This window comes from Mercenaria mercenaria, chromosome 14 (assembly GCF_021730395.1).
Source record: "Mercenaria mercenaria strain notata chromosome 14, MADL_Memer_1, whole genome shotgun sequence".
Lineage (NCBI taxonomy): Eukaryota > Metazoa > Mollusca > Bivalvia > Venerida > Veneridae > Mercenaria > Mercenaria mercenaria.
Window position 1 is genome coordinate 38,287,328 of NC_069374.1, and position 26,474 is coordinate 38,313,801.

The 26,474-nt window shown below is 34.0% G+C and overlaps 1 protein-coding gene across 1 annotated transcript; it reads right to left on the reverse strand.

Moving 5' to 3' along the window:
- Nucleotides 1–740: 740 nt before the first annotated feature.
- On the reverse strand, nt 741–22,493 carry LOC123527319 (contactin-like). Its single transcript, XM_045306702.2, has 26 exons — nt 22,339–22,493; nt 15,662–15,756; nt 15,131–15,216; nt 14,466–14,626; nt 14,059–14,175; nt 13,475–13,667; nt 13,156–13,286; nt 12,440–12,535; nt 11,844–12,074; nt 11,080–11,176; nt 10,675–10,859; nt 9,837–10,109; nt 9,409–9,515; nt 8,929–9,115; nt 8,577–8,743; nt 7,996–8,122; nt 7,489–7,662; nt 6,548–6,709; nt 6,120–6,217; nt 5,750–5,836; nt 5,215–5,365; nt 4,288–4,409; nt 3,240–3,423; nt 2,878–2,996; nt 2,477–2,654; nt 741–1,460 (listed from the first exon to the last, which is right to left on the reverse strand). Exons 1-26 carry the CDS (start codon nt 22,406–22,408, stop codon nt 1,333–1,335), a joined length of 3,726 nt encoding a protein of 1,241 aa, XP_045162637.2. The 5' UTR covers nt 22,409–22,493; the 3' UTR covers nt 741–1,332.
- Between the last annotated feature and the right edge of the window lie 3,981 nt (nt 22,494–26,474).

Genomic DNA, 26,474 nt, shown 5'->3' on the forward strand with positions numbered 1-26,474 from the left:
AAAAATATATGTCACAAGGAGAGATCGAAGGCATCATTACACTTTTGCATTTCCAAAACGTCGGAACTGAAAAACTGCAACATTTTAGGTGACTATTCTGTCCTTTGGAGCAAAGATCTTAACAATTAGTAATAAATTAAGTTTATGTCCGTGCGGTCTCTATTCATTCGTTTATCAATAATATTTGATACTATAAAACATTATGCACGACTACAATAACGTGCCTTTTGAATTTTTTATAACACATAGGTACGCAATTTTGAAAGGGCGAAAAATATATCCAAGTGAAACAGATAGATCTACGTGCTTTTTTGCCTATTCACACGGTTGTATTCAAAAATAACGTCCGAGATGACGACTAGATTGATATGCAACATTCCTTCAAGGGACATAATAGACATTACTCATTTGTATTTAGTACAGATACAGTTGTGCTCCTTTCTTCAAATATCTGTCTAGACAGATAAAATCTTAACACTTAGTGCAAACATGCATCGTACAGTGGCGACTAAGTTATAACTGTTATTGATTTAGTAACCTAAGAATTCAGCTTAACTGCTTTATAGCCATCATTATCATGCTGCATGTATAAAGAAATGCGAATTTGGTGGATGAAAATAGTCCACGAAAGAGTTAACCATAATATTATCATAAAGCGCCATTTTGATTAACAGATTTGATTACCATTTGAATGCATGTACTAATAACGTAAGGGAGTTCTTAAAAATATCACAAAAAAGAAAAATTTAACGATTTAATCATTTCATAAAATATAAAAGTTATTACAAAATAAAACATACCATTTACAAAAAGGAATGGATATCTGTTTGCATGAATTATACAATTTATTATATACATGTACATACACGTGTTAAACTGCATATTTTGCGAAAACTGTACATTGTTACATAGATCTATTTACAAAATGTTTATTTCAACGCTGCCACATTCCCGATTTAAATATATACACAACTACGATGAAATGTTTTCTATCCACAAACTCTAGAATCTAAATGCAAATAAGCATGTACTGATATTATCTTACCACATTACGAGAGTACCCGAAATTACGACACAACATTTATTTTTGATTGTGCACGATGTATGAAGTTTTATGCCTTAATAACACCATGAAATAACCTACTTGGACAGCAATATTTGATGGTAACTGCTTCACAAAGGGACGTTTATAAATCTATGTATATTAAAAGTGTATAATTCACAATGTACAAATCTGCATGGTTTAACGAAAGCTGATTCAGCCGGAAACTGTTTTTATCCATATGGCAAGTCTACTGGTTCAATTAACAGTGATGTCAGATATGTACTTTATCACAAAATAATGTATAGAATTTGTAGTAATGAAATGAGGAATACAGACAACTTCAGTGATACTGCGCCGCACATTTCATGATTGAAACAGAACTGCGTCGTAGTTGGATCAAATGGCACATTTCCACCTGAAACACAGAATACGAGATGAATATAAAGGTAGACAAGTTAAAGCATAGCAAAAGTTCCTTCTAGGGCACATCTATATAAATATATAATGATCACCTTGTAAAATTTTGGTTGTCTGTTTTATGCTGCCAGAAATGTCAAGTAAGTATTTACGCTAGTTATCGTTTAACATAAATTGTTAAATCCAACAACAAATTAAATCTGTTACCACTTTCAGTTGAGTAAATACGGCAATAAGACACTGGCCCGGTCAATCCAGTACGATTCGATGCGTGAATTTGTTGTGCATAATTAGAGGGTCGCAATGGGGTTTGTTTTCACATATTAACCATGCATTTGAAGATAACGATAATATTTAGTTGTTTACATGTAAATTTGCTGATATATGTCTATCTGTTTGTACATATATTATGTTCTTCAAGAATGGAGGAAATAAAAGAATCAGTCAACCATCCTCGGGTTTAGTAATATGTAATCCATGAACGCGTTCAGTCAGAGAGTCGCCTCAATTATGAAAGAATAGTTTAACGTCAGAGGTTATTTCTAAGGTCACGGAGTTTGATTGGCCAGCTTGTAATGACAACATCTTTCGTTATCAGTAGCTCAGTCAAGTGTGACTTACCGAACTATAATGTTCCTTCTCAAGAGAAGGAACAATAAATTAAAACAAACAGACCTTTTTCATTCAGTGTAAATCTTAAACTTTCATCACACATGATCGTGTTTACCTTAAAAATGTAGTTCTCAAATGTATGTATAATTTTCATTCGATGTATGAATTGTTCATGGTCTATACTAGAACTTTGTTCTAAAACATTACGTTGAAACTGTATTACAGGGGCCACATAAACTATAATTTGATATATTTCAAAGTTCAGTTAAACACTATCTATCTGTGACAACGGTGTCAGTTTAAAACTGAAAAATCACGATTAAGCATGTTTCTACTCATTAATCGTGTTGTAACTTACAGTAAACAATAAGATAATTTAAGGTATTCAGTCATTGTTCCTACCTTCAACTGTAAAGTAAGTATGTGGACTGAGGGCTCCGTCCCCTCCTATACTGTAGCCCAACACTCGCATAACGTACACTGTTTTCACTTGTAAGTTATCCACAATGGCCTCGGGATCCTTGTCTAGTACAATGTCTCGCGCTGTTCGGATATCCTCTTGAACTTTCCATATACGTATCTACAAAACAACAACTGTTCATTTCAAGGGAAATAAGCTTTAAAATCAACAACAATAGTGTGAATGAGATAAGAAGATATAATTTCTCAAAAGTGTGTGGTAAAATAGTTTATTCAACGTAAGAGACTTGTTTTCGAAATGTAGTCAGCATTAAGTCACGAAATAAATAATTACTACATTGATTAATATTAAAAATTGGTAAAAAGGTTTGTTAAATACTCACAATATATCCCTGAAGAGTTTCTTCGTCCCACCTAGTCGTGCTTATACCCTGCCATTTCACTCTCACAGAATGCCGACTATGTGGCCAAACCTCAATGTGTCTTGGGTATTGTTGGGGAGCTGAAAGTTAAAATGTATTTGAAAAATAATTCATGTGGGAGGATAAAAAAGATTACATTCTTTAAATAAAAGAAATTCTTAGCATTTTTTTAATACATGCAATTATATAACTCCCTTAAAATGTGTGAGTGATGATGCTGCCGTACGAGTTAGAAGTAAGTGAAGAAATGTGAAGGTGTTTTTCAAGCAGCAAAACCGATTGAATGATTTCAAAAACAAAACTGAATAATCATATGTACTTACGTAAATGGAATGTTTCAGCCAATCGTATTTCACCAATAGGCCCAACACCAGCATAATTCATAACCTGTACCGAGGCCCAGTAGTTAGTGTTATCCTCTAGACCAATGATGATGGTTGAATCGTGTTGACCGTACAGATCGCGCCATGTAACATATTCTGGGAAATCTAGATGCCAGTAACGTACCTAGTGCAAAAACATTAAAGCAATATTTACTAAAATTCATTTTGACATATTTGAATAATGTAACTTTTAATTATTTAGCCTGTAGATGCTATAAAATGACATGTGTGTTCTATATATAGAAAGACGGTTTTGTTTAGAACAGTTATGTTACGAGCTGTTTGTGAGTATGAAAAATCTATGAATTTGTATATATTTACACAAAAGCCCGTTTTTAAGTGCATATTACACAGTTATTTCAACCTTTAAATATTAACGGGTCTTTGTTTGTTCGGGTTTGATGATTTTCAATCCGTGTTTTAGCTACAGGGTTTCTCTACCACAAATAACACGTGTGGGAATGATTAGTTCCCACATGCAGTATGGGTATAGAACAAAATCTCCAGATCATTTTGTTCCAAATAAAAAGACCTTGAACTGATCATCAATATACAATTATCGACTTTTTCATAGGTTGATATCAGGATTTATCAACCCAAAAAAGGTTATATTCACCGAGCCGAGGGTTTTTGAGGGTTGATAAATCTTGATATCAACCTATGAAAAAGTCAATAATTGTTTTATTACATGAATAGATGTATAGTCAGTCTTGTTATTACAATTGTATTCTCATTATATTGGACGAATGAAATTGGAAAGATTGCCGCCTATTTTTAGACCAAATTAGGTTGATATTGGCTTTCCAAGCACCTACTTCGATCTATTTTTATATCGTACTATTTATAACCCAAGACAAGTTGATATGATATGTACTCATTGCTTTTCGAACCGTTTTCAGCCAATCAAAGAAACAATAGAATACAGTCATGTAATAACACTTGTTATCACTGACATGAGCGACGATATACAGAGACAAGTAAATGTTACCCTGTATCCTTTCAGTCTGCCTTTAATAACCTCCCGTGTATCTTCTATTGGAGTCCAGGACATGGAAAATGCAGTACCATTGTAATTATCACAATCGCCCATCAACACTGTAGCTACAGGCACTAGAACAATACAAAACAGATCATAGGAATAAACAAACAATACACATGCACTTAAAGGTCCTTTACTAAGGGAAAGTGAGTTGGCAATTTTTTTCATAGCCAGTGCATAGACTTCTGCAAGACACTAAATAATGAAGATTGGCAGGTCAAAATTTACAGAAGGTCTTTGGAACTCAAAGAAATGTATGTGTATTATGTTGTCAACATAGTTGAAATTTCAATGAATCGACAAAATGACCCCCCAGGTCTTTTTAACTTTCTTCATTCTTCATAGAAAAATAATTGTACATATACCATGTATACTGCGATTTATTTCGAATTTCTACATACCAACTTTCATTTTCCAATAAAATGAAATAGTTTCTGTGCTTTTTAAAAGAAATTAAAATGTTCACTTTCCTTAGTATTGGACCTTTAATGTATATTTAACATAACGGAAAATCAAGATATCAATTTATTCAAGAATCAACGGAAACCAACACAGAATTAGGTCACCATATATATTATCGAGACAGAATTTATCACTTTCAACGCTATTTAAAACTTCTTTAACAATTTATGTTATATATAGTTGATGCTTTATGATAACTAAAGTATACATGTATACAGACTAAAGAAAATACTGCTCGCTATTAAAGTATTATAAATCTTTACATCAGGAATGAAGTTTTTGTTTATAAACATTTTTCACCTAAGCCCAGCAAATTTACTTTTGAACTATAGACCGGTCAATAGCCCAAACTACAGACCAGCAATTTATATAAGGTGTCATGTAATAATTACATATAAAAAGTAAGTTACTAACTTCCTTCCGCGGACATTATGTCGTGCAGTGTCGAGTTAGGGCCGCTGCCATGTTTGTTGAAAGCCCCTACTTTCACAGAGTACTCGAGGTAATAGTTATCTAAACCAACAAGGTGTGTATACATAGTTTCGTTAGCTCCTTCAACTTTTGCCTGCAAACAATCAAAAAAATAGATTTTATACATAATATCACTGCTTTAAGTTAAACTAATACCGATGGACTGTCCGTTGTAATTTTATGATGAAGTAGTTTGGCGGTGCGAGAACTGAGTCTCGGCAAACACTGTTTTAACAACAACAACAACAACAACAACTTTCATTGGCAATATCGACAATTACATGTCTTTGGCTAACGAACAGTAAAAATAACAAGTATAGATATGTAAGTGTTTCTATCATTTAGCGATATTTTGATAATTAAAGCAATTCTGGATTTGGTATAGAAAGCGGCAAACTTCCTTGTGGGAACTTATATAGAATGTTTGATCAATTCAATCATTAAACTGTATTTTTAGAAACAACAAAGAGAAACTTACATGTAAAAAGTCTTTAGGGTCATCCTTCTTTTTAAAATAGATATTATAGCCAACTTCTGGTCCACTGTATTCTGATATATCGAGTGGCTACAGCGAAATACGAAAAATATACTTTTGCAAAATTCATTTACCATATTAAGAAATTATTTTTGACTTTAAAATCAACTATTTGTTTATCAATATTCATTATACACTATAAACAGAATTTAATTATATAACATTGTTAATGTAAATGATATCAGCTATGAAATACAACATAAATATTACTGCCGATGATGCTTGCTGTAATTTATTTTACTTAATCTGCAAATTTGATAACAGACAAAATAAAATTTGTATTTTTAAAAGTGGTTGAGGTGAAATGACTTACATCCCAGACAATATTCAATGTACCGACTTTACCCTCTTCAAGCCCCCGGATGTTCCTTGGCACTGTTACAGGGGCTGTTGCTGGGGTCTTTATAGATACTGAAATAAATGTTTCAAGGATTAATTATTTATACTATTTAATGACGTTTTACATGTAACTTGCGGTATAATTATAACCCTAACAAATGACTTTTGCAGCTTAAGTTATGTCGATCTGATTAATCTGTTATATATTATGGTTGAAGAGGCAAGAATATAGTACACAATGACCACATAAGAAGTTACTCTTTGGAAATACAAAACATATCGTACGTTTGTATAACATTTATATTTTTTTATCAATATTTTAACAGACAGAGAAGTTTTTTCTCTTTGCAGTGATAAAAGAATAAAATAAATACATTTGTAGTATATGGACATTTAACATACCTGATCCATCACTCGCCTCATGTCCGATTCCAAAATCATTAATTGCTCGTACTCTAAAACTGTATGATATATCTGGTAGTAAGTTTTTTATGACGGCACTTCTCTGATCTTCCCGCAATCCAAAGTCTATGGCTTCATTCATTGCTATATATTCCGGTATATCTGTAAACATTACCATACTCTTTATATCAATATATGAGACATACATCATTCTAAATGTCTACGTGAGTGGTAGTAGAAATCGTTTACATTTTTTGTGTATAAAACTTTGATTTCTTCTCAACCATGTATTAAGCTGCCGACCAAGGGAGATACAAAATCAGACTTCTTATGGCATGCGATGGAAGAAAGAACAAAAGATAAGGTAGGAAGTTGACTGATTGGCTTCTTAGGGCAAGTGGCCTAATGTGACCGCCAAGGCACGTTCATTTGTACTCTACAAGTTAGAGTCAAATTTGACATTTTCTTCTGAAATGTTATTACCCAAACTGGCTGAAAATTATGATGGAAAAAAACTGTTAAAATTATATTTAAAAGAAGTTAAAAACTTACTGATGTAACATATCAATATTATATATTTTAAGAGAAATGAAGTAAAACCATTGTTATATATAGTGAATCAAACAGTAACAAAAATGTTCTGTTTAATATCACTATACACTTAGTCTAGTACAATGTCATTTTAGCTTGAAACTCGAAATTTAAACCCGTCTCCACACATCATAAATTTTTATATCTGATAGTGCACTCGCTACAAATAGTGCTTTTTAAATTACAAATGTTTTTGTTGTTTTTTTTTAATAAAAAAAACTGAAACAACGTTAATTCAATTTCAACAAATTGTCATAGAAAGTTATATAGGACAGCGTTCTTTACAAATAAATTTCTCTGCTTTAAATCCTCTTTAAAGGCATCTTAAGTTGCGAAATACGAGTTCTCACCAGTAGCTATTGTTTCCCATTGGTCAGGGTATAAAGACATCTCGGCCTCCACATGGTACCTGCTTACTGGATTTCCATGGCCCATAAACGGTGAAACTGTCCAGCTGAGACGCACAGAATTTGCAGTTACGGAAGTAGATTCTACATATGCACCAGCCGGGGCTCCCGGTGGACCTGTAACAAGCAGTTTTATACAAAATCTTAGAATCTCCATACAAGTTTGAGATTTTACTTTACAAAAAGGTCAGAAATGTGGTACACATGCTGGTCAGGTTTTGTTTCATGTTTTGTATAATTATATTCTCATTATTCGAACTTACTTGAAGTGAATTTAGGCCGTTAAATTGCAAGTCAATCGGGTCGTTAAGTCCGAATAAAAAACAAAAGCATCACAACAATATCGAGAAATGTAAGAGAATAATCTGAAAACTAAATAGATAGTAGGATATTACTTATTTTGTTTTAAATATTCATAAATCAGAGATCAACATGAAATCATGAGTTTACCTTCGACAAATAGGTCAGCACTTCTTCTATCCACATGTAGTGTTGTACGCGCCTCGCAAGTATACCTTCCTGTATGTTTGAACTGGGCATTGCTGATGTATAAACCATCTAAGCCGTCTTTCTTACTCTAAAATCACAAACCGGTCGCACAATGATAGAATTAATCACATTAATCATGCAGAACTTACAGATTTGTACCCAACCCCAATTAAAATGTTTTCACAGAAAAAAATGTTACAAATCCCCATATTTTCAAGAATTTTTAATCACCGATAACATCATCTTGACTTATATGGTATATAATATTATATCGTATATATATATAATTTGAAAGGGCCTAATGTTTCACCACATATTTTTCACTTTGGATTGATTTAGGATGAAAACAACGACTTTATCTATCTAGTCATATTTTTTCATCCCAGGTCTGGCGCTCGTGCCTGTGGTTTTACTTTGACATACGTGCAGGTATACATTTGCTACAGGCGGAAAACACTCTTTGGGTTTCCAGTATATCTGAGGTACTCTGCGATCAAAATTTAAATTTCGAAGTACCAAATCAGACACTGCTTTTTACTTACCTGAATATAATGGGTATCGAGTGTGAAATTTATCACGTGACCATTCTTCATCCACTGGTATGTAAGGTCAAAGTGCAAACTATCGTAAGACGCTTGACAAAACATAAACGCTGTCTTATTGACCTTCACCCTGGTATCCAAAGGAGCCGTTGCTATAGATATGCCACCTGAAACGCATATACATATGTTATTATACCTGACGATAGGTCATTGTTGATTGGGCTGTTGCAATATTATAAGAGGCGTTTTATTACTAACAGAGACAAGTTTTATATTAAGTGAGTCTAAAGTGAAGTATATATTTCTACATTGTAAAACTGTGCTGTAAAATCCATATTCTTAGAACACTTACGGATAACTTTAACTGAGGTGGAATTAGTTGCCTCTCCATTGATATTTGATGCTTTACATGTATATAATCCTTGATCTGAAAACTCTATAATGTTAAATACGATGCTGTTATCTAACGTCATTCCAATATGACCACTAACTTCACCAGGCGTCAGCGGTAATCCTCCACCATTCTTCATCCACACAACCTTCCAATTAAGAAAAATAATATAAACAAATTTTATCAACTGCAGTCATATAATTACTGTATACTGAAAGAGTTCACTCTCGCTGTCTGTAGACATTTTTTAAGGAAATGATGTAACAAAGATTACGCCGGAGAATCGGATCTGAGTTATGAAGCCTGCGTTGCCACTTACGAAGTGATAAACGAGTGATAAACGAATTGCCATTTACAAAGCAATACCCAAACTGACGACGCTTAACGTAGCAGCTGGAAAACTCATTACCTCGAAGATGCAATATTTATATGATAACTTACGTCAGGGATGGGCGCCGCCTCCACCATGCATGGTAAAGTGAAGTTGCCACCATGTGGGATCTGAACCTCAGCCGGCAGTGGATGCCTCTCAAATGTCGGTTTAAATGCTGCAATAAATGGGCAGAAAATTGAAAAAAAAAATCGGTTAAGAAATAAACAAATCTTATAACCAGTCCAGGTCACATGTTTCGACCCCATAGGGAATGAAAATATGTTACGGTTTGCTGAAAGTTCCACGTTAGCACAGTATATTTCAGAAAAGTTCCATATATTTTAGCGATCAATGCAGAAATTTGAGCAGGAAATCATTTTGTTTAGCGTTTCCTCTGAGCATTAGTACAAGTTTCAAGAAAAAGAGGAAAAAATGAAGAAATTACTTTCGGTAAGCTTAGCAATTATATATCAAATAACAAGACTGAAGTACGTACATAACACTTTCAACTGTCCATAACTGAAAGTAGTGCCGTGAACATTGGTGGCTCCGCATTGATACATGCCCTCATCTCTATCAGAGTCAACACTGTAAATAATCAAGTTGTTTTTATGAACTTCAATCACACCCGGTATATTCTGTATAAGTTCCCCATTCTTGTACCATGTATATGTTGCCTTAGGACGAGCGACAGCTTTGCATCGCCATTTGAGTTCTTGCCCTGGGTCAGCCAAGCGGTTTCCGATGTCAAAGGGGAAATATGGCTTTGCTGAAATGTAATGGAATATACAAATAATTTGGTTAATATATGTTCCATGTTATGTTTTAGGATTATTACTGATAAGTTAATTTGTTAGTTACTTTCTAATACACATGCACATTCGTAACACTGGACGGTGACATAGCTTAAAGATAAGACTCAGCTATCCATTACTAAGACATTGCGGAAATAACACTAAAAATGTTACACAAATTCTTTTAAAACGGATATACTATCCATCTCTCTGTGCTATTTAGATATAAGTAACATTATTACATACTCGTTTCTATTCCCCGTTAGGTTATTTGCCAATCCTATTCAGGCTATTGAACATACATATGATATTTACTTAATATTTATTCGTGTAGATGCGTATGTAATAAAAAGGTTATTAGCTTTGTATCGGGAAATATGCACGAGTTCTTCAGCGGAAGAATATTGCGCTCCTAAAGTCGCGCAATATTTCCACTGAAGAACTCGTGCATATTTCCCGATACAAAGCTAATAACCTATAAATATACCGTCTAAATGTTTAAGTATTACCGAAGGTTTGGAATAATAGAACATGTCTTACTTTCTATAGTCAGGCTTATTATTTTAGACTCTACTCCTGCACGGCCATTAACTGTGCATATATAATTCCCCTCGGCCTCGAGTTCAGCTGACTTGATAGTAAGCACCCTGTTTAGATCATCCATGACGGTTCCTGGTTCGAAATCCCTACCGTCTTCACGACGCCAGCTATACTTTAAGGGGAGTCTGAAAACAAGCAAAACGTTATGAGTTTAAGATCAATAGGGCGAGGTGCACACCTAATATCATAGTTAGTGGTAAAGATATAAAGATGCTTTATAAATATATACGTGAATTATTTTGCTTCAAAAAGAATCAATCTGAGAAAATGCTAATGTAATATTTTTGTAAATGACCAAGCTTAATACTGAAAAAGAACATCTTATTAGGAAAGTAAATGACTTACGATCCGTATGCCACGCATTCCAGTCGAATATTGGATCCTCTCAGTGCAGGTGACGGAAAAGTGTGCGTGTAGATAAATGGTTTGAAATATCCGTGCTCTGTAATATAACGTTAATATTCGTAACTTCAATCTACAATCAATTTCAGCTGTTCTCCCGATAAAATTGTCTTTAAATTTCACTATTTCATTTAAAACTTTTAAACTCTAAACTTAACTTGATATTGGGTTTGATTATAATATCATATGGTCAAGGTGTGTTTCAGTATAAAAACGCCGTGTTTAACAAAATGCCAAAAGTGTAATAAAAGTCAATGCCCATTTCCATGACTATGATGTCGAAATTTATTCAGTTTCACATATATTTAATTCAAATTTCCTACCTTGGTGTAACAATAATGTTCACGGAGCCATAATGATTAAGATGGTATCTAATGTTAAGTTTTTAAAGACAACAACCACATATCAATTGCAAAACTAAAGCATATCCAACTTTTCGAATTTAAGCATGTTATATTTAATATACATGTAACTAAAATATCCTTCAATGGCTTCACTTTTCCAGCCTTTCCAGCCGAGACCAAATTTTTCGGATTAAATATTGCCTTTCAGCATAAAAATGGAGTATACACGAAAATTAAATCATTATAAAACTGAGGTACTTAGGTAAGTTTTCAACAGAAAGCAATATCAGTTGCAGTTTGAATGTTACAAACCTTACTTATAGAACGTACTTTACACTGCCATGCTGTGATAAAGTTTCTCACCTGTTCCTGTAACAATGAGATCTACACCTAGACTAATTCGACTTGGGGGCTGGTTGATTGCAGTCTCGAACTCTGATGTGGCAATCAGGGTCACGGAGCAGAAGTACTTCCTACCGTCAGTCGGCTGAACTTCCGAAAAATACAAATAGCCGCTACTTGATACAAACATGTTTTCATTCTCCTCAAATATTGGTTCAGCTATACTCCGGTAGAACCAACTAAATGCGGCAGCTGCAAAATGAGGGAAAAGTATAACAGATGAGCTGATGAGTGATTTCACCACTTTTTACGCAAAAAAAAACAACACATAACTATAACTGTTTTATATAAAAGGGTGACGTTTTACATATTATTTGTTGTATCGTATACTTGAATCTGTGAGTATTGTATGTAATTCTATCTTAAAACTTTTAAAATAAGCTAATACAATACCTATCATATTCCATATTCCTAAAAGTTCTTTAATGTTCAACGCATTTCTTTTATCAGGTTTGTTACGTATTTGTTATTACAGAAGGGTAATATATATTCTTGGTGAACTCCAATACTTTAGTCAAATGATTCCGGTGTTTAAAAAAACAGCTGCTATTTTATACCTGGGTAGGCTGCTGGCGCCAAACAACTGATTCTAGAACCCTCAAACTTGTTCGCCTGAACATTCTCTGGTTTTACCGGTGAAAATCCTTGTAAATCTATAATTCAAAACAATCAATATTTAAATAGTCATACGAACCCGAAATTTTCTTGTTGGTCTGAGCAAAAAGGTAAACTTGTTATAATTTGAATGTCACTAGCTATAATTATACAAAATTACATTTTTGTATTTGGTCATATATTATCACTGAGGCATGCTACCCTAAAATATTCAAACTCCTTTGTTTCTGCTTTTACTCATTACAGTCTTGTTCTTTTTTCAGACATTTTCTCAGGGAACAAAACAAAAACATGGATGTTCACAATGCAAACGACACCTATGAAGATCTTTTTCTCAATACAATAAACTATAAAACGAAACCAAACATTTAATTGCTACATCTTTATAGGACGCAATATGCCATATTTCATCAAAAAGATGGAACTACAATTTGGACTACTTAGAATTCAATAACTCCTATTTTGTGTAAACAGTCCTTAATGTGCCGACAAGCGTTCTGGTGAGGCGACTGAGAGGCTCAAAAACATCCCACCTAAAACTTATAAGTCTTCCGTATTTAAAAGAAAACTCTAAACATCTAAAGATCTGATTTTCGGTAACAACAAATAGCACAGGCCTGTTCGGGTGGTAAGGGATATTGTCAACATATCAACTCACATCCGAATACAATCTTTGCCGGATTACTGAGAATCTTTCCTAACTTATTTTCTGCTATGCACTGGTACTCGCCGGCATCTTCCTGCTCTACCGGGTCCTGTATGGTAAATCTTCCAGCGCTTAGTGTGTATCTAAACAGAAAAAAGTATACATTTGTACATGCAACTTATCTTACAAAATATGACGACTGTGTTCTCAAGATTTAGGTAGTCCACCAGCAAAAATAAATCGCGCTTTTATCAAAAAATTGCAAATTACATATAACAGTAATTCGTAAAAGTAATATTTTCTGTAAAGATTTTGAAGCATATTTATTAACCTGTTGTTCAGTTTTGAGTTGACTGCCTCGTTTTGATCTCTTGTCCAGGAATAAATTGGGTTCGGATTTCCCTTTGCTTTGCATTCAATGAAGGCACTTGGTGGCGCCCCGAAAACAGCTACATTTACGGGCTGTTCTGTCATGACCGGGCCTCGCTCGATGTATTTTTCGTTAATGTTCCCCTGACCATATGCTAGAGTAAGGAAATTTTGAAAATCAAAACAATTATCAGCTGCTGGTATTTTTTTGTTACTATCACCGGTTATTCTGTGCTACTACTTGTGTTACAATATTGTTTAAAACCTGATAAAGAAAATCTTAAGAAATGAATTTGTAATATCAAAATTTCAAAGATAATCCTACACATTGTACACAGGTTTGATAAAGGATGTACAAATAGAAAAAGAGAGAGTTCGTTAAACTGATGTCATCAAACGTATTTAGATTTGTTTTCAATAATCTATGATAATTTAATAATTATTATTTTGACAAACTTAAATACATTCATGTACTTGGAGTTTTAGCTGTAATCTCTCGTATATTTATCAAAGGATTTTTAAAAAGTAAGAAAGTAAAGCATTTACAAAAATCCCTGTCTTCTATTCTTCTGCCTTGTGCTTCTATTTTGGACATTTCACAAATGTATGCTGAATTTATACTTGGAGAAACAATTTCCCAGCCGTATCCATCCATACGAGGCCCTGTGGACAAAATTTTAAAAAGATGTGCACTTCCATTAGTATAAAGCATACCATTTTAATTCAGTAAACTGTATTGCTAGTTTCGGGGAGTATCAGTATATTAAATGCATTCAGACACGTCTTAAAATAAGAAATTGAAGCAATTAATAGTACAGCTATTATCTACCTTGAAAAAGCGTGTACTCTATTCAAGGTTTAGGTATTCATTCCAACAAATACTTTTCATATACATATATACTGTAAAATGACAACAAAACATAAAACGCCGATAACGAAGAATTCGTCTTTACCTCCTCTGACATAAGCTATTGTATTGAATTTTATGGAAATATCCATTTCCGGTGGTTTTCCATCAGCCCAGAGGTTAGCTCCAGTTGTGTCTAGGTGCGAGTCTCCGCCCCAAGTGACATATGTGTCATAGTACGCCCCGCTTGTGTACCATACTGAACCGCTGAAACGCAAATTGACTCTATATTAGTATTTTATGATGCAAACAGTCATCAAAATCCGGACATTTGTTTGTACGTACGAGTTTTACTTATCTTTGCCAACGACACCGCCAGATCAGCTTCATGCCTTTTTGTTTCTTTGAACATAATGATTTGGATTACAGTGACCATGGTGACAATAATTTTGTATGTCAACATTCCGGCTTTAATTGTTCCAGGCTATATTTACTGGCTGTGTATGAACAGCGAAAATTCTACAAGACCGTCACTGTTGCACATTTGTTATGTGTATATGTATCTACATATATTTATGCTCTATGATTTGTATTTTTGTCTTACATTTGTATTTTACTTTCTTATGTCGTACGTTGTTCTTATTTGAAATTTGTAGATATTTATACTATTTATGGACTTATCGAAGACATCAGCTAAATGAGCCATCAGTATAGTTAATTCAAGTACTTACTATCACCTTTGCTGTGGTTTTGACTGAAAACAAAACTTACTCATGTAGATCATGCTTCATAAGCCAGTCTGAAACAAACTTGTGTTCTGAGAAATCATCTACTTGTAGAAGTGTGGCTCCCTCTACCTGCAGTACAATATCACAACAAATAACGCATAATGCACGTGTCATTTCTTAAATATGGTGCTTAACATATTTATGGCATAATTATTGTTTAAATTGCGACTATTTATATCAAATTTTATACATTCATATCTACATCGCAAATCCACGCATTCGTTAAAGATTATGACCGGGAGCGCCAGACCAGGAAACAGTCTGTTAGATTAAATATAGTTAAGTATAAATACACACCTGTAACCTCGTCTCGATTTCTGTTTAATTGCACATTAATTTGCTGTCTAAAGAATATTTAATAAGTCGCTCACAATTATGGTATCATGAAGACATTAGTTTCCAAGGTAGCAAAAATTTCAAGTCAGCTGTCAGGTTATAATAAGGTAATTTTATTGTTACATATAGGAAGAACGACCAGTTACATGATAACAATCTTACAAAACAAATAGCTTACCCAGCAGGCAGAGTCTGCTTCTTCAAAAATAAGTTTATTATCTTTTTCAAATTTATAACATCTGTTGTTATATATTTCCCATCCTAACGGACAACCTGAAAATATATATACATCATGTAGGCATAAAAAATCATATACCATAAAATTGATATCTTATTTGTTTATTTCAAGTTCATTGTTACCTTGCATTTATTATATTGTCTTTAACAATTTGTGTAGAATTTGTATTTTGTATTTTCTATCGTATTTATTGCATATGTTTTTTGTTTGTTTTGTTTTGTTTTTCTGTTTTGTACAGATGACTCTTAATTACAGAAGCAAGTAAAGATATAATATAGAAAACGAGAGGGAGTTGCATATACGTCCACATTGCACTACATAATGGAACTGGTTCAACATTTGCATAAATGTTCAATTTTCTGTTTTCATGTCACACAAACCAGCAGTGTGAATTCTAGTCGTGAACTCTAGCTATAAATTCTCGTCAGCCGAGGCTAATTTATATTATTTACATATTTCAAGAGGGCAACATTTTTATATCAACTTCGAAGAAATGCAATACTTATTCCTATCTACCGAACACATGGTTATAAACATTTAATGGAATAATAAACATGATATGTTAAATAAGTTTATACGAATGATCATTAAAATGTAGAATATTACATATAGACATATATATGAAGTCCGTTCAAGACTAGAGAGAGATACTTTTACTGGTCGTTGTCTGCCATTTGACGAAAGCTTTAAGGTTTACATGAAAATTTGTCAACGTTGATCGTTGCACCCTCAATGCGGAAGGTGCAAGAGATATGAAAAATGATAGAACATGCGCAGAAAACCGAATTGTTGCTTCTGTGCATGAGGTATTAAAGTTTCCTTGTTTTTTTTAGGTTTAACACCATATTTCCACAGTATTTTTATTATGTAAAGGTTGACAGTTACCTGGATTCTGTACTAGTAAACCAAAAATATATATTCTGGGCATGATATGAAATTAATAAAGACTATGATATGATAATAGAGTTTAACCTATGTGGAATTTGCATTCAAGATCATTTACATGAGACATAATAATATATTGTATCGAAGGTTGAATAACAAATAACCGCCAGAATACACAAGACCGATTACAGCACAGGGCCTAGCAGTACAGACTAGCATCCATATACTAGAACAAACCCACTAATTCATTAAAGTTGGTTTCAATTCGCTTTATAATGGCCCGAACTACACTACCCATTGTAACTTGTATACACACACACACACACACACACACACACGCACACACACACACACACATTTACTGTTCCTTTTCACACGTATATACTGTCCCTTTTCACACGTACAGACAAACTTTTATATTTTTATGTATTCTTATAATTACCGTCTTTAGGTAGCAGGGTACACTTAGAGCACGGACAGTCTTACATGTCGCGAGTCGCAATATTGCACTTCCCTTATAAGCTGAATCAGAGTGGCCATTTTATAAATTGCATGCATGTTCTATGCTTTTAATTAATGACAAGATCAGGATTCTCATACAAGAATAAAGAATGTTAACTTATCAAAACGAGAGTGTTACACCATCCATGAAAAATAACATGCCAAAATCATCAATTTTGCACTTTTTGAACAGCCTGCAATGATCCCGCTGCAAGAACAATGCCCAATTTTATTGCATTTCTCAATTTAATAGTCCTTACTGAACTTCGGGATATAAACGGAATGGGGGCCCATCCAGCTCGTTTTCCCACAAAATAGCGAATATTTTCCTGACTATCAATCAACAAGCACAAAACCCTTCCGTGATTTGAATTTTTCGCGAAAAGGTGCCTCACTGATTCATACAAAGCTACCAGCAGTTAGTTTTACAACTGACATCAGAATTTTACATGTGTCGGCTGTATAAATTTCTAAAGAATTAACAATCATTATCTCTCACCTTAATTTACAGACATCCAAAATCACGAAGTTCTAATTATAAAAAATATTGACGGGGGCCAAAATTCGGAGTGTACCCTGCTACCTTTAATGAAATTTCCTTAAAAAAATACACTTAATGGGAATGCAAATTCATATGCACATATTTTAAAGCACAAAAGCAGCTGAATACACTTGTATAACATAGAATTTATTGACATATGTTGATAGTTTCGGCTGCTTTATTCATATATCCGGACGTTTTATCACTGCCGAAATAGTGTATACTGAAGCTGACTTCTGGAACAATTAGAGATTTTTTATATGTAGAAACTACCTTGCAAGCGCTAAGGTATTGTATTATATTTTTCTGCTGAACGAGAAAATTAGCATAGTATATTTATCAAATCTTAAAAAATCTCCTTTATGAGTATTAGGTCTTTTAAAGACCTTTAATAAAAATAGTTAGCTGCTACGATCGCAATTTCTCACAGAATGAAAGATGAGAACATGTTTAGATCGCATTAACCTTAACATTAGATTGTTGACAGACCTTATCATGCAAAACATTTTACAATATCCTCTTAAGTAATTAGAACAATAAATTATAGTCAAATATGTGCAATAACGTCGATAGAATGGAAGTTGATCTGTCTAAATCTCGCTCTATATCTTCATACATATTAATAAGTATATGTTTAAGGTGATATCACTTTTTGAATTTCCGGTGAATAACAAAAAAAAACAAAGAATATTCAGTGCTTTCCAAAAACTGTTATATTATGATTCAACCAAATAGTTTCCATTGTCTACCAGAAAGGAACAATTCTTAATATTGAGATTTGATACCTTTATAACAGACAGTAAACTAAAACAATAGACATTCATATGTGACGTCGGTGAGCTCAACAAAGCTATTTCAACCACAAATATTAATGTGGAATGTAAAGTAAGTTACACACTACAATATCCGTCGAAGATACTTTCAAAAACAATGCATTTGCAGAATAGAGAGATAAAAGTAATTTTGACAGCTCATGAAAACTAATGACAAATTTTGACAGGTATATGATGACTCATGACCTAATTAATTTTTTTCTGTTAATTCTAACTTCAAGTTTGATTTTCATAAAATGGGTATTCTTTATTGTAGCTTACAACTCGTACATTAAAACAATAAAAGAATATATTGTTACCTCACAGTCGTTTTGTCTATCCATCTCTCGTACGAATTCCTATTGTTTCAGTCATTTGTCAGTAATTAGAGCAACTCACAGTGTTACAATCATACAAAACACATCCCTTATTTTCACATAGATATTGTGGATTTATCTAATGAGCACAAGTATTGGAAACACAATTTCAATACCGACTGTGTATTGTAATAATGCTAAACTATCTCAGCCGTGACATCTCCTTAACGGAACACTTCTTGTAAGGCACGTAAACTTCGCCTATCTATTAAGTAGTTCACGTGTGTTGTGTTTCTTTTCCTTGCCTCAGGCAAAGAAACAAAAATACACGCTGTGATTCATTGTTTTTGAAACATGTAATTTTATTTTAGGTCATTTCTCACATTCTTGCATAAAAACTACTTTTTTTCACTGGATCAGCCTGAAAATCCACGTGTTGTTCCTGCTTTCCCAGGGACATACAATTATGTATTTCTGCGCATTTCATAATAACCTCTTCGTCATGTTCGTGTAGAATAAAAGATACAATCTAATCCATAGAATGTTTTGCTGTATCAGTCACCAACGTCAAATGCACTGCCCCCTATATGTTCGTACAGGTTTGCTTCTTTGCTTGTTTACTCCTCTTTCAGAAGTCGGTGTCAATTAAGAATCGCGTGTGACTTGTGCGATTGTTTGTTTTCAGGAAACATTTTAATGATGTATGTTTTTTATCTAATTTCTCGAAGAATTTATATAAAATGTTTGACAGTTTGTCACTATGTTCGTACTCATCCGTACTCGAAATGTGTTCGAATGTAAAGTTATTATTCTTGAAACTGTGAAACATTATTGGTAATGTTATGTTTGTAATAGCTTCAGTACGTGCTTTTAATACTGTCTGGTTATGGATATTTAAAACATGTTTACCGTTTCCAAGAACAACAGAATGGTAATTAAATAATGTACCGGAATCGTAAAGTCATCACAGATAAAAACAATAATTTAGTCGTCGTGTAATGTTTTTATGCAAGAAGGGCGACAATACACGTTTGTTTTGTGTATAAACGTCTGTAGAAGCCCTTGAGATATGTTTGTTACCTTGACCTTCGGCCTTGGTCACAAACAATCCCGTGGGCTTCTGCAGACGTTAATACACGCAAAAAACGTGTATTATCCCTACATAAATCATAGTAGAGCCACTGTGTTAGCATTTAACCACACACTACTAGTACACTAAATTCAGTACGAGGATTTATCTACCTCGAACTAAAAGTGACATATATAGATTTAGCCCGAGTTTTTTAGGAAGTGTCTAGGGGTACGGATCCGTACCTCTAGAATCAGATTCTAGAGGTACGGATCAGTACCTCTAGACAAGCCTGTTAGGGGTTTTCTAGGGGTACGGACCTCCTTTTTTCTAGATAAGTAGAGTTATATATATCTTAATTTTTGTTGAAAATGAAACAAAAAATAAGACTTAACTAGTGTTCACTTAATAAATGGTTTACAGATACCAGCGTTCACCCGATTGTTTACCTTCTCTTTCAAAACCTAAATAACCGAGGAACTCTAAATGAATACACTGTTCCCTGCCGATAAGTTTGTTGTAAAATAAACTGTTGATAACAGATAGTGAGTGCCTGTAACCTATTCTAATTCTATTTGAAATTCAGCAGAAAAAAAATAAATTAAGCAAAATAATATGCACCTATCTATTTTGTTATTTAACAAGATATAATGTAATCGGCATGGAACTGATTGTTTAATAATCAATTAACCGACATTAAGTAAAAGAAACTGTTTCTGAAAACGTCCCTTGTATCTCGTAACGGCTACCAAATGTGTGGAAAACATAAATACCCTAAGGGTTAATTATCATTAAAAATAGTTTTTCCCCCAAGATATTTAACATTTTTTGTTTGTTTAATCTTTATATCTTTTTTTCTGCCAGATCAAATCCTTATGATTTATTCGGTGTTCCTCGGTTATTTACGTTTCAAAAGAAAATGTAACAAATCGGGTGAACGTTGTAATCTGTAAACCATTTAGATCCAAGTTTAAGGTGAATTCTGATGAATTGTTATTTGTTATTTCATTTTCAACAAAATTTGAAATGTAAATGACCCTTAATCTCTAGAAAATCGGAGGTCCGTACCCCTAGAAAACACGCTTGTCTAGAGGTATGGATCCGTACCTCTAGAATCAGATTCTAGAGGTACAGATCCGTACCCCTAGACACTTCCTTTTTTTAACATAAATTGCGTTGACTAAATTTAGCATTCCTCTTTGCAAATAACCAGGTCTAGAGGCCCGGTTACCGGGCAACACATCAACATACAATGTACGTTTACAAAGGGGTGCAATGCGGTGTTAACAATGACTTTGTGCAGCAAGAGAAGTGGCAAAGAAGTGTTAATTTTTCTATACTATAGAATGACTCTCAAATATTTATGATACGACAAATTGATACCGCCTCGGGGTCAAAACAAAATGACCGTCATCATTTCATGATAAAGAAATTGACACAAAATATTTAACCTCTAGCAGTTCTGACCTTATATATGACCTGTTTATGTGACAACTGCATTGAAAAACATGGACAGAGAAACATTTTTTATCAGGATCATAGTCAAACGTACCCAAAACGTAAAAGTCAAAATGTACCCAAAACGTAAAAGTCAAAATGTACGCAAAATGTAAAAGTCAAAATGTACCCAAAATGTAAAAATAAAAATGTACCAACAAGAAATTAAACATTTATTTATTTATTTATTTTGAAAATTACTGGCTTTGACATGTTTGAGGTAAAGTAATGTAATTCTAAACAATTAATTTTCTGTTCTCAGTTACATAATCTAAGGTTTTTCATGATATGTTGCCTTGTTTAAGCTGCGAAAAAATACTGAAGATATTGGATACTTCTATAGTTTGTTAAAAGATTACATTTTGATGCTTTAAATCATGGAAGTGATCAAAGTTCATTAAATTGAAACTTGAAATAATATTCATCATTTGAATTGATTTTTTTATTTAAGTCTATACACTGTTATTTTTATTTTGACTTCACCATATGGGTATATTTTGATTTGGGTGCATTTTGACCTGCACCTCTTTATCCTGTACATTTTGACAAGAGAGGTGCGGAGGCGTAAATGCAGACTTCATTTGTTGACTAAGCCAACTATGTTGACCTAGAATTTAAAAGCGGCACGTTTTTCAGATTTCTGAAGATCAATGGACAAAAAGTTCAATTTCCACGAATATAATAAAAAAAGAAACCACTCAGGTATGATGAAAAAGTATACAATATGCTTCCCTTGTTAGCACATGTTTTGGTTTCATTAAATGTTTCCCCTGGAATGGGACCTTTGGTCGTTATTACTTTTGTAAACTAATGTAGTGTTTCCTTCTTGAAATTGTTTTGCTAGTTTGTTGGTAATTTTTTTTGTAAACAAAAAGCAACAACAGGTAATAACTTCATGTTCTTCACAATTTCTTATTTACCTTGCGTCTCAATTTTTACGTTTGTGTGCGTAATTCTAACAAGCAACATATTGTTTATCTTAAACATACACTTACCAAACGAGAACTGTCCATATATTCCTTTAAAAGCGATAATAACGCATATAAAAACACTAAAAGTCCACATATTTTCATTTGTGTTAACTCTCCATCAGCACACATTTAAATACTGGTAATGCGATGAATCGCTAATTAATGGCGAACATGTCAACTCTGATTAATTGTCTCTCGTCATGGTTTGTGGCCACTATTGTTTTTTGATAATGCTGATAACCAATCTGAACGAAAGGCGCGAAATATTGACCAATCAGCCAACACCCTGAGGGTTTAAAAACCGGAAGCTTTTGAATGTGAAATTTCTGTGATGTTTATCAAATTAAATTACAGTTATCTGGTCTTAAAAGTGTCAACATTATCTAACTGATGAAAATTGTAACTGTTTTCTATAATTTTATTGAGAAAAAAAGACCAACGAAATGCAGTCATATTTAGTGTCGACAACATACACAAATAAGTCAATAACACAGCTCAACTGAATCCGAAACATTCGAATTCTGCATAGACCTGTATACATTCTAAATCCCACACCACCTAAACACCTAGACCTGTATACATTCTAAATCCCACACCACCTAAACACCTAGACCTGTATACATTCTAAATCCAAGACCATCTAAACACCTAGACCTGTATACATTCTAAATCCAAGACCACCTAAACACCTAGACCTGTATACATTCTAAATCCAGCCATCAAACACTAGACCTGTATACATTCAAATCCAGACCATTCTAACACCTAGACCTGTATACATTCTAAATCCAAGACCATCTAAACACCTAGACCTGTATACATTCTAAATCCCACACCACCTAAACACCTAGACCTGTATACATTCTAAATCCAAGACCATCTAAACACTTAGACCTGTATACATTCTAAATCCAAGACCACCTAAACACCTAGACCTGTATACATTCTAAATCCCAGACCATCTAAACACCTAGACCTGTATACATTCTAAATCCCAGACCATCTAAACACCTAGACCTGTATACATTCTAAATCCAAGACCACCTAAACACCTAGACCTGTATACATTCTAAATCCAAGACCACCTAAACACCTAGACCTGTATACATTCTAAATCCCAGACCATCTAAACACCTAGACCTGTATACATTCTAAATCCCAGACCATCTAAACACCTAGACCTGTATACATTCTAAATCCCAGACCATCTAAACACCTAGACCTGTATACATTCTAAATCCCAGACCACCTAAACACTTAGACCTGTATACATTCTAAATCCAAGACCACCTAAACACTTAGACCTGTATACATTCTAAATCCCAGACCATCTAAACACCTAGACCTGTATACATTCTAAATCCCAGACCATCTAAACACTTAGACCTGTATACATTCTAAATCCCAGACCATCTAAACACTTAGACCTGTATACATTCTAAATCCCAGACCACCTAAACACTTAGACCTGTATACATTCTAAATCCCAGACCATCTAAACACTTAGACCTGTATATATTCTAAATCCCAGACCACCTAAACACTTAGACCTGTATACATTCTAAATCCCAGACCATCTAAACACTTAGACCTGTATACATTCTAAATCCAAGACCACCTAAACAAGCAAACATGTTAACTATATGTCTCTCAACTAATTATGGAACAAAAGATTAATTGTCTACCTTTGATACCACGAGTAAAATTTGTAAATACAAAATATTCCTTCTTCTTATTTTTCTTCTTCCGCATAAGGATATATTGTCAATGCAAGGCAGTACACATCACCAGAAGACTTGTGTCGAAGTGGTATAATAGGTTAAAACTATATAAACTATACAGAATTTATAGTAACATGTTTTGCGTCATGAAGAAAATGGATGGCTACTACCCTACTTGTTTAATTATGTAATTTTGTTTACTTAATAACGAGACAGACATTTGAAGAAACTTGTGTGTGTTACCGACTCACACATAAGTGTGGGAATTATGAAGAGTTATGAAGAGTTTACTACAAAAAACAAATTACCTGAGGGAAGTGAGATGGTAACATTTGTTATGGTGAAGCTGAAGGAGGCGGGGCAGTTATATAATTACTTCTGCTATGCAGTAACATTTGTTATGGCGATGCTGAGGGTGGCAAGGCAGAAACATTTGTTATGTAGAAACATTTGTTATGGCGAAGCTGAGGGAGGCAGGTAAGTAACATCTGTTTTTAAGGAGATGGGGCATTTACATCTGTAAGGTCAACCTGAGGCAGGCGGGACGGTTACATCTGTTATGGTCAAGCTGAGGCAGGCGGTGCGGTTACATCTGTTATGGTCAAGCTGAGGGAGGCGATGCAGTTTCATCTGATACGGATGGACGGTTACTTCTGTTATGTTTAAGCTAAGGGAGGTGGGACAGTTACGTCTGTAATGGCGAACCTGATGGAGGTGGAGCGGTTACATTTGTGATGGTCAAGCTGAGGGAGGTAGAACCGTTGTATCTGTTATTGTCAAGCTGAGGGAGGTATAACCGTTGTATCTGTTATTGTCAAGCTGAGGGAGGTAGAACCGTTGTATCTGTTATTGTCAAGCTGAGGGAGGTATAACCGTTGTATCTGTTATTGTCAAGCTGAGGGAGGTATAACCGTTGTATCTGTTATTGTCAAGCTGAGGGAGGTAGAACCGTTGTATCTGTTATTGTCAAGCTGAGGGAGGTAGAACCGTTGTATCTGTTATTGTCAAGCTGAGGGAGGTAGAACCGTTGTATCTGTTATTGTCAAGCTGAGGGAGGTATAACCGTTGTATCTGTTATTGTCAAGCTGAGGGAGGTATAACCGTTGTATCTGTTATTGTCAAGCTGAGGGAGGTAGAACCGTTGTATCTGTTATTGTCAAGCTGAGGGAGGTAGAACCGTTGTATCTGTTATTGTCAAGCTGAGGGAGGTAGAACCGTTGTATCTGTTATTGTCAAGCTGAGGGAGGTGGTTGTTACATTTGTTAAAACCAGTATGGAGAAATACCTTATAAAACAAGGTACGTACGCCGGTTAGTTTCTTTAATTCTAAATAAATGCAACTATGTTTTAAGCTTTTAACTTTTAATGTGAAATTTAACAATTCTATGTCTTCTTTTACACAGTAACACAAATTCGACGTAAAACATATTCTAAACAATGCAAATATTTTCAATATGTACTATGTAAGCATGCTAGTTACAGATACAGCTATTAATTATTTTCGCGAAAATTTTGTCTATCATTGCGGATGCTTTTGTATTTGTTCACAAATATTTAACATTTAACAAAGTATTGGTTTGTGAAGAGCGACTCAAATCTTTTAAATCATAAAACAATTATGTCCCGTTACAATGATAACCTTCTAGCCGAAGAAAGTTATTGTTCCTAGAGTCTTCAAAAAAAAAAAAAAAATTCCAGACGTTTTTTTTCCGGCACAGCCGTATTAATTTGGCAAATGATACCGTATCATAGGTATTGCTTGATAACGTATCATAGGTATTGCTTGATAACGTATCACAGGTATTGCTTGATAACGTATCACAGGTATTGCTTGATAACGTATCATAGGTATTGCTTGATAACGTATCACAGGTATTGCTTGATAACGTATCATAGGTATTGCTTGATAACGTATCACAGGTATTGCTTGATAACGTATCACAGGTATTTTTAACGATACGAAAGATTTATACAACAGTCTTGATTATTGGATGAAAGTGCTAATTTTTTCACCCCAAGTCTTGTGAAACGCTGAATAAAATAACAAAGCGCTCATCCTGAATGACACTGTTTCCAGTTTTTAAGGTTTCCAGTTTTGATATAATAAGAACGTTGAATAAATACAAATACTATATGCTTATTAACCTGTAGAAAGGGTTGTATACGGTCATATAATTAGTACATACTGTATGTTACATTTTACAGGTGTGGTTTTCAGACGCAATCTATTTAAGTCTACCAGGTAGTGGACAATCTTTTTTGTGTGTGTAATAAACTCGTGACAGCCATTTTCGTGCAAGATTTGTTTCTCTTTTGATTTTCAGCTGTAGAAAGGAACCCAATCCCAAAAATGGCATTCTTATAGAGTAGATCTGTACGATATGGCTGCAATATATTTAGGATTCACAAAGGCCATGTTTTGTTGATTTGCTGTGGAAT